Source organism: Cherax quadricarinatus, chromosome 57 (assembly GCF_038502225.1).
Source record: "Cherax quadricarinatus isolate ZL_2023a chromosome 57, ASM3850222v1, whole genome shotgun sequence".
Taxonomy (NCBI): Eukaryota; Metazoa; Arthropoda; class Malacostraca; order Decapoda; family Parastacidae; genus Cherax; species Cherax quadricarinatus.
This window is the reverse complement of record NC_091348.1, coordinates 9390438-9404177: the sequence shown is the minus strand read 5'-3', so window position 1 is coordinate 9404177 and position 13740 is coordinate 9390438. Positions and strand designations below refer to the sequence as shown.

Below are 13740 nucleotides of genomic sequence, written 5' to 3'. Positions count from 1 at the left end.
TCTGCAATCGTACTGTGCATAGCTAAGCGTGTTCTGCAAAGTAACGTGTTACGTTGGGGTATTCTGCAATCGTACTGTGCATAGCGAATAACTTATGCCACCTAGACGAGTCAGACGTCTGGTGTCGGCATATACTTTGCATAACCTACCTAAATTGTCCCTACAGCATTGTTGGCAAATTGCTCGTTCCATTGGCATTACATACAAACGCACTCTCACAGCTGCGCAACTGCGTTCACTGATTGCTGACAAACTTATAGAAGAAGAGATGGCACATCAGACTCCTCCCTCTATGGGAGCTAGGGCAAAAACTCCTATGTTCTCGCAGGAGGAAGATGATACTCCTACGGAGCAAAATGGTCAGTATAGTGCAGCTGGGTTGTCTCAAGGTGAATCAGCGTCGTTGGCACTTGAGCTGGCAAAAATCAATCTTGAGCAAACTAGGGAACAGAGAGCATTCGCAAGGGAAGAATTTGATAGGGAAAGAGAAAGGAGGCAGTTTTCGCATTCTGTAAATAATTTTAGTTTACAGAAAGCAGTACAGTTTGTTCCCCGCTTCAATGAGGCCGAACCAGAGCAATTTTTCGAAAGCTTCGAAAATCAGGCTCGAGCCTTGAGGTGGCCGGAACAGCATTGGGCATCATTGGTTCATACAGCATTATCGGGTAAGGCACAGGAATTTACAGTACGTCAGTATTAAATGATGCTGAATTCTCTGATTATCAAGTAGTGAAGACCACAGTGTTGGGAGCATATACGTGTATCCCAGCCAAATACTGCAAGAGTTTTAAATTGGGCAGACGACAGCTTGGTCAATCCCTAGTGGACTTTGTGAGACAGCAAACCAAAGCTTTTACCAGCTGGTATAAAGCAAGTGGTGTCTCTACCTTTGAGGAGCTGGTGCAGCTTATTCTGATTGATAACCTGCTGGAGGCTGTGGGACCAGAGGTTCGAGTCTTTCTGCAGGATCGTGACTTAACCACTGCATTGGAGGCAGCCAGGTTGGCTGATACCTTCGAAACTAACCGCTCCTTGTCCGAGCGGTCCCGTCTCTCTTTTCAACAGCCTGGCATGAGCAGAGATCGTCAACCTAGGAGAATGAAGTGCCAGCCGGAGGGAGAACGTCTACGTCAGCCAACCAAGTCACCTGGTGAGCCACGCTTCTCAACATATGGTCCACCTGCGGAGAGGCAAACTACTCATGGTGCATCTCGACAACAGTATCCAGAGAGACACCAGCCAGAACAACACCATTTGCAACGTCAACAGGGAGTAAAGGGCAAGCCTGTCGTCTGCTTCAGGTGCAATAAAGTAGGTCACATCAGTCCCAACTGCCCCCATAAACCCCAACCCATTGGGAAAATCTCTAATATCCCTAGTAACATGTCCCCTAGAGAAGTAGAAAAAGGTATGGCCCCTTATTATTGCAAGTGTCTTATTTCCCTTCAGGAAAACTCAGAAACAACTAAAGTAAAGACCTTTAGAGATACTGGAGCATATTGCTCACTTGTAAGAGAGGGAATATTACCCCTTTCAGAGAATACTTCTTTGAATTCCTCTGTTTTATTGGAAGCATTTGGAGGAGCTATATATTCTGTTCCTTTGAATAAAATTTATGTACAGTGCAAATATTACACTGGGTACTTGACTGTAGGTGTCTCAAAAGGATTCCCCATGAAAGATGCAGTGTTATTACTGGGTAATAACATTACTACTGTTAGTTCGTGTCCTGAACCTATAATGATTAATTCTTCTCCGGTGTTGGCCATAACTCGGGCAACATCCCAAGGGTTGTCTGGAGAGAATGTTGACCTATCCTTGGACGACTCCGATCTCGGAATAGCCACATTGTTTTACGAGGAAAACTGGCCAGAGCCTCCTAGATCAAGTGAACAGACCCCGATCAAGCCTTCCTATTCCCAGGTTGCAGGATTGCCAGATGTCTCTGTTTCCATGCCCGAGGGACTGTCCTTCCGGGAGGAACAACTAAAGGACCCTTCTTTAAAATTCGCTTTTGAGGCAGCCATGGGTAAATCCTCTTTGGGTCATCCGGTCAAGTATGAAGTTAAAAACGATTATTTGATCTGCACTGAGACTGGTAAGGAGATAGAGGGCCGGCAATTGTATGACAGGTTAGTGGTTCCAACAAAGTATAGACCCCAAATATTAAATATAGCTCATAATACGTCACTAGGAGGTCACTTAGGAATTACAAAAACCTTGTATAGAATCACAAAAGAATTTTATTGGCCAAAATTAAAGAAAGATGTAAAGAATCATATTAGGTGTTGCCGAGAATGTCAGCAAGTTGGAAAACCTGGACATTCCATTAAACCTGCACCTCTCCAACCTATACCTGCTGATGGAGAACCTTTTGCAGATTTAATTATAGATTGTGTAGGTCCACTACCTAGGTCAAAGTCTGGAAATCAATATTTATTTACGATTATGGATAAAGTAACCAGATATCCTGAAGCAATTCCCATGCGTAGTATTAATACTAAAGCTATTCTCAAAGCTTTAACAAAATTCATTTCTTTTTTTGGCATTCCTAAAACTATTCAAAGTGATCAAGGTACTAACTTTACTGCCAAAGCATTTAGGGAAGTATTAACTAGGTTAGGGATAATCCACAACTTATCCACTGCCTATCATCCTCAGTCCCAAGGCGCCTTGGAAAGATTCCACCAGACATTAAAAACAATGATGAGAAGTTTTTGCATGCACTTTCCTACAGACTGGGATGAATCACTACCTTTGTTGCTGTTCTCAGTACGAGAAACGGTGCAAGAGTCTACAGGGTATAGTCCTTTTGAGCTGATCTTTGGGCACAATGTACGAGGTCCTCTTCGGGTGCTCAAAGAAGGATGGATGGGAGAAGACGTTAGCTCAACTCTCTACAACCCGTCTTCAAGGTTGCAGGTGGCACGTCAGTTAGCCAAGGCTAACCTAAAGACAGCTCAAAGTAAGATGAAACAGAGGTATGACAGAAGTGCACAATTCCGCTCCTTCCATCCAGGAGACAAGGTGTTGGTGCAGGAACCAATACCTGGCCACACCTTGAAAGCTAGATTTACGGGACCTATGCAGATTGTAAGTAGATTATCTGATGTAAATTATGTGGTAGCTCCCATTGATAAGACGTCAAAAACTAAAACTTACCACATTAATCAATTAAAATACTTCCATACACCAGATATAGTCCCAGTAATGACTCTGTCCTCTACCTCTGAGGACGACTCTGACTCTTTGCACTCTATCTCTGAAATTAATATTAAACTTTCAAATTCTGTCCTCCTCAAGGATCCTAGCCCTTTAATGGAGGGATTATCTGAAATGCAAGCAACAAATTTAACTGAACTTCTACAGTCATATCCTAATATTTTTTCGGATGTGCCGAAAAAATGTACGTTAGGTTACCATGATGTAGATGTGGGAAACTCTAAACCAATTAAACTCTCCCCCTACAGAGCTAATCCTGAAAAGCAAAGGCTGCTTCAGCAGGAAGTAGAATTTTTGTTAAAGCATGGTTTAGTGGAGGAGTCATCTAGTCCATGGGCTTCACCGTGCATCCTTGTGAAGAAGGCTGATGGAGGGTTTCGTATGTGTACAGACTACCGTAAAGTGAACGAGGTCACAATTACAGATGCTTACCCTCTTCCTCGTCTGGATGACGTAATTGACTTTGTGGGTAAGGCTATTTTTGTGTCCAAATTAGATCTCCTTAAAGGCTACTATCAGGTACCTTTGACAGATAAGGCGAAGGAAATCTCTGCCTTCGTAATTCCAGGAGGTCATTATCAATACATAGTTACCCCCTTCGGAATGAAAAATTCCCCCTCTTCATTCCAGAAACTTATCCATAAGGCTATTAAAGGACTTGAAGGCATGGCAGCGTACCTAGATGATATTGTTGTGGTGTCTGATACTTGGGATCAACACCTACTTAGACTTAAGGCTCTGTTTGAGACCTTTAAGAGTTCCCATTTAACAGTTAATTTATCTAAATCTTCCTTTGGCCAGGCCACTGTCACTTTTCTAGGCCATGAAGTAGGTAGTGGTAAAGTTGCACCTAAACTTGCTAAAGTTCTTTCTATTAAAGATTATCCAGTTCCTCATGATAGGAAATCTCTTCAACGTTTCCTAGGCATGATAGGATTTTACAGAAGATTCTGTAAGAATTTCTCAGATATTGTAGCCCCTCTTACCTCTCTTACCAGTTACAAAGTTCCCTTTAATTGGACCTCAGACTGTAACATTGCTTTTAATAAAGCAAAAAGATTATTGTGTACTGCACCCATTCTCTTGTCTCCAGACTTCTCCAAACCTTTTTCATTACAGGTTGATGCTTGTGAGTCTGGGGTTGGGGCAGTACTATTACAAATCGGGAACAAGGAGTTGCAGCCTGTAGCATACTTTTCAGCCAAGTTCCAGCCACATCAGAGGGCTTACTCTACCATTGAAAAAGAAGCCCTCGCGCTGATACTGGCTTTGGAGCATTTCGATGTTTATGTGGGCCAGACATCACAGGTGGTCACAGTCTACAGTGATCACAATCCTCTAGTATATCTCCAAGCCATGAAGAACAACAACACAAGGCTTATGCGCTGGACGCTAAGGCTGCAACCACATATTTCCATTAAATATATTGCCGGCAAAGAAAATATGTTGGCAGACTCTTTATCTAGAGTATAATATATTATTTAGGTTAGGATGTTATTTGTGGTAACCCCTTTTCACGCTCTTTTTTTTTATCCCCTGGTGTGGGGTTTTTTTTTAGTGAGGGGATGCGGGCTACCGTCCGCCTGTATCTTGGACCTATGCTAGCCTGTCTGACTGCTGTCTCACTCTAAGTTTAGGGTTTGGCTTTTGGTCACGAGAAAAGCTGAGCTCTATCTAAGAGTTGGATGGTGGAGAGGAAAGGCGGTCCCATTATTTTGTGCCATGGCGGCACGGTTACCACTGGGAGGTGGCAGCCTAATCCTGAGCCTTCTCGGGGTGGGGGTGTGGCATGCAAAGAGTACGTAACCTTTATTCGGCGCATGTACACACCCTCATTTACAGGCTATCTCCCCCAACCAGCGAACCAGGTTGCTAAGAGTTGATGATGGGGCCCCGTCGTTCAACTAGTGACCAGGTTCTAGCCAATAAGAAGATGGTTTTGGCAATCGCAGAGGTTATGTGGGTACCGCTTTCCTGTCTGCCCTTGTCATTCCCATTCTAGAGCTGGTTGAAGCACAGTCTGCTATCTTGTGGCTTCTATTTCTGCTTTGCTTACCGTGGAGTGCACTATACTTATCACTGTACATAGTGTACATATTGCTGTTCTAAACTGGTGAAGGATAATATAAGTCTAAACTTTTTCTACTGTGTTTATTTACTCCCATTACACCCGGGGTAACAGGCCATTTGGAATCCTGGGTTGTAATACATAAGCATGACAGTGTCCAGGAATAAATACATTTCAGCCACAGTTGTATCTTTCCACCTGTGCAGCTGTGACAATTCTGAAACATCTCTGTGGTCCACTGTATACCGGTAGTACATGTTGGTCTGAGATCACCAAAGTATAGTTGAAAATAGTCTAACTCTGTAGACTCATTTGTGATGGGACAGTGTGGCATGATGCCACTTCCACTGGCATCAAAACTGAAAGGATGTGGCACAAATGGTGTACTTTCTGTCCAGTTCTATTCACGGTCACATGGTGCAGGGTGTACCTGTGACATGGGGGAGGGGGAGGAGGAGAGACAGAAGTGGAGGCAGCACATGGTTGAGAAGGTGCCAGGAAATCCATTGTCTGCCCACCCACTGCACCACAAGGTCCAGGCACTGTGCCACCCACCACCTCTTCCTCCATCCCAGCATATTCACCTTCATGATCACTATCACTATCAGTGGCTGGGGTTTTGGACTGTGACCTGCCATGACCCTTGCCACCGACTGCACACTGCCTGAATGTAGGCGTCGCCGCCTAAAAGTACATTTCACTGGGGAATAATGATAATCACTTTCATTGGATGAATCCTCTATGGGCATAAAATTGATATCATCATCACTTATATAATTTTCACTATCGTCAACACCAAAACGCATGGAAAATGATAATTTCCTCTTGCGGAGTTGCCTATGGGTAGTAACACTAGCAACCCCAGAGGTGCTGGGCTGAGGGTCTGTTGTGGCTACACTGGCCACATTAGCCACACTGTCCACCCCAGAGGTGATGGGCTGAGGGTCATCTGGGTTGTCATCAATAGTTTTACTAATTCCTTGATCATTAGTGGCCATATCGGTGTGAAATCCACTAAACTCGCATTCTGTTTCACTGTCCAAGAATAGTAGTGTTTTAATAAAACCGGGTATGAGTGAATCATGAGGGTTTGCCGTGATGCTGACCCAAGATGGAATTGAAACTAACTGGTGCTACCATGCGGTACCCTGGCGCCCCCGATTTTTTCATATGCGCACGCTGAGGGGGCAGACCCATTCTCTCATGTCTAGGTGACTCAGGCCTATCACGCAAAATTTGAAGGAATGAAAAATAAAACATAGATCTACGTTTGGAGCACTACGCGAGCAAACATATATCTACATTTGGACAGTTAAAGGGTTATACCTTACCTTTGAAGGATTTCAAGAGTATATCTACTCTCTGAGCCCGGCCACGGACCAGGCTCGTCTGCTGCTCGCCTGGTCAACCAGGCTGTTGCTGCTGGAGGTCCGCTGCCCCACATATCCATCACAGCCTGGTTGATCTGACACCTGGTGAAAATACTTGTCTAGTTTCCTCTTGAAGGCTTCAACACTTGTTCCAGCAGTGTTTCTGATATCTTCTGGTAAGATGTTGAAAAGTCTGGGACCACGGATGTTGATACAGTGTTCCCTTATTGTCCCCACCGCACCCCTGCTCCTCACTGGGTTTATTTTACACTTCCTCCCATATCTCTCACTCCAGTATGTTGTTATGGCAGTGTGCAGATTTGGGACCAAACCCTCGAGTACCTTCCAGGTATATATTATCATGTACCTCTCTCTCCTCCGCTCCAATGAGTACATGTTCAAGACTTGCAGGCATTCCCAGTAGTTTAGGTGATTTACTGGCTCAATGTGAGCCGTAAACGATCTCTGTACAGGGGACCCCCGGTTCGCGATGCTATCGGTATCCGATAAATCCGGTATTCGATGCATTGTATCGTAAAAATTTTGCCTCGGTTCCCGTTACAAAACCCGTTTAAGCGATTCGTCCGAGACGTGTCCACGTGTGGCCTGAACTGCCCCGTGTGTGCCAGTGTTTACAAGCCAGCCAGTGTGCTCGCATCTAAGGATACATTCGGTACATTCCATATTATCACAGTGTTTTTGGTGCTTGTTTCTGAAAAATAAGTCACCATGGGCCCCAAGAAAGCTTCTAGTGCCAACCCTTCGAGACCAAGGGTGCTAATGACTATTGAAATGAAGAAAGAGATAATTGCAAAGTACAAAAGTGGAGTGCGTGTGTTGGAGCTGGTCAAGTTGTATACAAAACCTCAATCAATCATCTCTACTATACTGACCAGGAAAACGGTAATCAAGGAAGCTGTTCTTGCAATAGGTGCAACTGTGATTACGAAACAGGTACCGCAAATGTTAGAAAATGTTGAGAGACTGTTATTAGTGTGGATAAATGAAAAACAGATAGCAGGAGACAGCATCTCTCAAGCGATCATTTGTGAAAAGGCTAGGGAGTTGCATGACGATTTGGTAAAGAAATTGCCTGCAACTAGTGGTGATGTGAGTGAATTTAAGGCCAGCAAAGGTTGGTTTGAAAGATTTAAGAAGCGTAGTGGCATACATAGTGTGATTAGGCATGGTGAGGCTGCCAGTTCGGACCAAAAAGCAGCTGAAAAATATGTGCATGAATTCAAGGAGTACATAGAGGCTGAAGGACTGAAACCTGAACAAGTGTTTAATTGCGACGAAACAGGCCTGTTTTGGAAGGAATTGCCAAGCAGGACCTACATTACTCAGGAGGAAAAGGCACTCCCAGGACGTAAGCCTATGAAAGACAGGCTTACTCTTCTGATGTGTGCCAATGCTAGTGGTGATTGCAAAGTGAAGCCTTTATTGGTGTATCACTCAGAAACTCCCAGAGCGTTCAGGCAAAAGAATATCCTCAAGGCTAATTTGTGTGTGCTGTGGAGGGCAAACACTAAAGCATGGGTCACTAGGGACTTTTTCTATGACTGGTTATACCATGCATTTGCCCCCAATGTGAAAAATTACCTAATTGAAAAGAAATTAGACCTAAAGTGCCTCCTGGTATTAGACAATGCCCCTGGTCATCCTACAGACTTGGCAGAGCGACTTTCTGGGGACATGAGCTTCATTAAGGTCAAGTTTTTGCCTCCTAATAACACTCCTCTCCTGCAGCCCATGGACCAGCAGGTCATTTTCAACTTCAAGAAACTATACACAAAAGCTATGTTTGAAAGGTGCTTTGAAGTGACCACAGACACTCTATTGACTCTAAAGGAGTTTTGGAAGGATCACTTTAATATCCTCAATTGTGTAAACCTTATAGGTAAGACTTGGGAGGGAGTGACTAAGAGGACCTTGAACTCTGCCTGGAAAAAACTCTGGCCAGACTGTGTAGATAAAAGGGATTTCGAAGAGTTTGAGGCTAACCCTGGGAATCCTATGCCAGTTGAGGAATCCATTGTGGCATTGGGGAAGTCCTTGGGGTTGGAGGTTAGTGGGGAGGATGTGAAAGAGTTGGTGGAGGAGGACAATGACGAACTAACCACTGATGACCTGCTAGATCATCTTCAACAGCAAGAGGCCAGACCTGAGGAAAGTGCTTCGGAGGAGGGAATGGAGAAATTGAAGAAGTTGCCTACTTCAAAGATTAAGGAAATGTGTGCAAAGTGGCTTGAAGCACAAACCTTTTTTGATGAAAATCACCCTGACACAGCTACTGCAAGCCGTGTTGGCAACCTGTACAATGACACTGTTGTGAACCACTTTAGGAAAGTCATACAGGAACAAGAGGTACAGGCCTCTATGGACAGATATGTTGTGCGACAGAAGTCCAGTGACTCTCAAGCTGGTCCTAGTGGCATTAAAAGAAGAAGGGAAGTAACCCCGGAAAATGACTTGCTACCTCAAGTCCTAATGGAAGGGGATTCCCCTTCTAAACAATAAGCTCGACACTCTCCCCTCCTCCCATCCCATCAATCATCACCAGATCTTCATTAAAGGTAAGTGTCATGTATTCTATTGTTAGTAGAGTACATACTACAAACTGTGCATGTCTTCTTCAATTTGTGTGCATTAAACTTAATATTTCATGTGGTAAAAGTTTTTTTTTTTATACTTTTGGGTGTCTTGCACGGATTAATTTGATTTCCATTATTTCTTATGGGGAAAATTAATTCGCTTTCTGATAATTTTGGTTTACGATGAGCTCTCAGGAACGGATTAATATCGCAAACCGGGGGTCCACTGTATTTGTTCCAGCTACGATATTTCTCCTGCCCAGAATGGGGCCGTCAGGACTGAGCAATATTCTAAGTGAGGGAGCACTAGCGATTTAAAGAGTGTCACCATCGGCATTGTTTCCCTTGTTTTGAAAGTTCTCAATACCCACCAGTCATCTTCCTGGCTGTCGTGATCTTTGTCTTGTTATGGTCTTTAAAAGAAAGGTCCGCTGACGTAATTATTCCTAGGTCTTTTACATGTTCCTTACGTTCTAATTGGTGACCCTCTTGAGTTTTGTATGTAGTGCTCCTTTTGAGTTCTTCATTCTTTCCATACCTAAGCACCTTGGCACCCCAAATTTACCTACTACTCCCTCCACATCAATTTTACCTACTTTAGCACTGAGTTCCCCAACCATAAGTACTCTCTCACTTGGTTCAAAACTCCCCATGCACTCATTCAACATTTCTAAAATCTCTCTCTCTCCTCTCTTCTCCAGGTGCATAAACACTTATTATAACCCACTTTTCACATCCAATGCTTATTTTACTCCACATAATCCTTGAATTTATACATTTATACTCCCTCTTTTCCTGCCATAACTTATCCTTCAACATTATTGCTACTCCTTCCTTAGCTCTATTAGAAACCCCTTACCTAATCCCACTTATTTCTCCCCACTGAAACTCTCCTACCCTCTTCAGCTTTGTTTCACTTAGAGCCAGGACATCCAGCTTCTTTTCATACATAACATCCACAATCATCTCTTTATCATCATTCACACTACACCCACACACATTCAAACATCCCACTTTGACGTTTTTTTCTTATTTTTAGTAAGCTGTACGGGAAAAGGGGTTACTAGCCCATTGCTCCCGGCATTTTAGTTGACTTTTACAATATGTATGGCTTATGGAGGAAAGATTCTTATTCCACTTCCTGTGTGTTTATGAGATGGGAAAAAAGACACCAGCAATCCTAACATAATGTAAAACACTTACACAAATAACCCGCACATAAAAGAGAGAAGCTTACGACAACGTTTCGGTCCGACTTGGACCATTGACAAAGTCACACTAACCAGAAGTGGAGCAGGACGGCTATATATAGGCAGGAAGAGGTGGTGGTAGTAGTAGTAGTAGTAGTAGTAATACAAGAATGGTATATAATACCGACAAGATGAAATTAAGACACATGCGCAACACCCGGGCATCCCTATCGTAGACGTTTCGCCATCCAGCCAGCCACTGGATGGCGAAACGTCCACAACAAAGACAATGAGACGCCGCACATGTGTCTTAATTTCATCAGTAGTTGTAATAGTAGTAGAAGTAGTAGTAGTAGAAGAGGTAGTAGTAGTGGTAGAGGTGGGAAATAAGGAGGACGAGCCAGTAAAACACTTAAGAGGTTTTCATTTCACACTCACTTGGCAGGACAGTAGTACCTCCCTGGGTGGTTGCTGTCTACCAACCTACTACCTAGAAAGTGATCTTTTATTCTAGTGTATTGTAAGATTGCTATCAACTACCAATATTTTGAGCAAGTTTGTTGCTCTTTTTGAACCAATAATTGCTTTCATGAAAGAAAAGAAATACCCAAAACTAGAAGATCCCAAATAGGTAAAGGATTTGATGTTTTTACAGATGTAGTGCAACACCTCCAACATTTAAATATGGTACTTCAAGGAAGGAACAAAATTATTACAAAACTTGCCTAATCAGTTTTCAGTTTTCAAAATAAAATAAAGTTTTTTCGAAGAGATCTGGCAACAAAGAAATTTGACCACTTTTCTACCCTTAAATTAAAAATAACTGCTTTTCCTGATGTTGAAATTAAAGACAGTAAATTGAAACAATGTGAAGGAAATTTAGAAACACTTCACGATTTTGAAAACAAGTTTGAGAAACTGAAAAAGTTAAAGCCATTTTGAATTTCCTGTGAATCCTTTAGTGACTGATGTCATCAATAATGGTGTCCTGATCTTACCCCTCTTGTCTCGGATGCTGCTTCAATAGAAACAAGAGCTTACTGAGCTGAAGGAAGATGTGGGTTTGAAGCTAGTACATAAAGGCTCATCTCTAACTGACTTTTGGAAGCAAATCCCAGAAGCAAAGTATCCCAATCTTCAGAAAACTGGTTTCAGACTACTCTCTGCTTTTGGGACAACTTACTGCTACGAATCTCTCTTCTCTGTAATGAAATTTATCAAGTCAAAACACTGTGCTATCCTTACTAAGAGGTACCTCACTGAGCTTCTCAGAACAGCTTTGATATCCTACCAGGCAGATTTTAAACTAATAAATGCAAAAATGAAGACTTAATCAAAGTCTTCGGCGAGCAGAGATTAAACATATTCTGCTTTGGTGAGTAGGACTACTATATAGTTGCATTATTTATTATTTACAAATAAATTTTAAAATAATATTTTCTGTGGCTCCTGAACATTCAAAAATTTAAGAAAAGTATTGTCTGTAGCTCTTCTTATCGAAGAACTTGCCCACCCGTTATATATGCTCCAGTATTACACTGCTATACTCATTTATAATACAGCGTTTCATCCATTAAGACACTAAAATTCTAATGCTGAAAAGAATAAGCTCTTCATCAGGGATACAATAAGAGTAAGGGATAAATTTGGAGGTCACACACCTATAAGAATCATAGGTAGGTTACAAAATATTTCTTCAATGTAAGAGTGGTAAATAAGTGAAACGAGCTGAGTAATGACACAGTGGAAGTAAAATACACAGGGGTTTAAAAATAGATACAGGGCTCGATCATGTCCATCAGTCAAAGGTTAAGAGGCAGGACCAGGAGCTGGAGACTCACTCTCTGCAAACTCAAATATGTAATTATATTAATGCACATTTTTACTAAAAACATTTGTCCAGATTAATAAGTTTAGTATAATATTTTATTTAAAGAGCATTTATTCACAACCACTGCAAAAATATCTTATCTACCTTTGTAATTATGAAAAGAATATTTTTGATTCTTGTTTTTTTTTATTTAGCTGTTACTGTCTTTGGCTTTATACAGTCAATCAGTGATTACCTTGTCCATTTGACCAAATCAATCACTGTGTTATCCATGCTGAATGACAGTAAATAAAAAGGTATAAAAAAATTTGGGATCTTCTTGGAAGAAATCTTAATAAAATAAGCACCCTACACACAAATGATGGTTTAAGCATCTACTAATGTGACTACAATATTAGGAATGGACAAATGTGATTTTGAAAAGAGAAAGAGATGACCTTCAGTATATAGCATACCTGTGTTGGAGGAGTATTGCCTTGCAGAAGAGCTGGTTGTTGAGACAAAGGTGGTGGACCAGCAGTAAGGGGAGGTGGCGGTTGAGTATTAAGGTTTTGTTGTCCACCTGGAACACCTGCAGTAAGTCCTCCACTACCAGGCATTCCATTCTGAAAGATGCAATAGCTTACAATTACTTCAATATTAAGGTATCATGGAAATGACATTAGCTTTTCAAAAATATCTTTGAGGAAATTCATGTAATGCAACCAGTATTTTAACAAGGAAAAAAAGGATTGCGTTAAACAACAAAGTGAAATAATTCTTCAGCGCTCATTAGAACCAAGTCATCAGCAAAGAGCAACTATAACTCCCTCTTTATGTCATATTTCATTATCTTTTAATCCCACACCACACTCCAAAACACCAGCATTCACTTTATTTAAAACCCCATCTGTAAAAATATTATTTCACCATTGTGACATCACACATTCCTGTCTAAAGCCTACCTTATTAGAAAATGGTCACTTCTCCCATAACCTGAGCCTCACTCTCTGCATAAGAACTTTACTGCTTTTAGTTATATTTTTTTCAATATCTACCACACTGCTTTTCTATTCACTCTACCATTTACGTTTGGACAGTTTAAGGGTTAAGGTAAGTAATGAGTGTACTGTGTGTGCATTTTACTTTTTATTGTTTTTTAATGCCTAGTTCTGTTCCTAACTTAATACAGCCTCTCCTCACTTAGCGGCATACTCATTTACCGATGACTCAGACTTACGACGGGCTCTCTGACCAATATGCATACCTAAACAATGTATATTAGAGCTGATTTCCTCTATTTTGTTTATTTCAATATACAGTACACTACTGTATAAACATTTTAAAAATATACCAGAAATGTTATCAATGATGTAAAGGTGACATTAAAACAATATCAAAGATGGTAGACACAAACCCACTACCATTATAGTATGCTCCTCACTTAGTGAAGAATTTGTTTTCTGACGTGGTCTTAGGAACAGAA

General features: G+C 41.7%; 1 protein-coding gene across 1 annotated transcript in view; it reads right to left on the bottom strand.

Annotated features, from left to right (window-relative positions):
* Positions 1-13740, bottom strand: part of Dora (zinc finger SWIM domain-containing dorado) — a 506090-nt gene that overhangs the window by 135493 nt on the left and 356857 nt on the right. The window contains exon 22 of the mRNA XM_070097330.1: positions 12731-12880. Coding sequence (XP_069953431.1) covers positions 12731-12880 — 150 coding nt within the window. The remainder of the gene's footprint in view (positions 1-12730; positions 12881-13740) is intronic.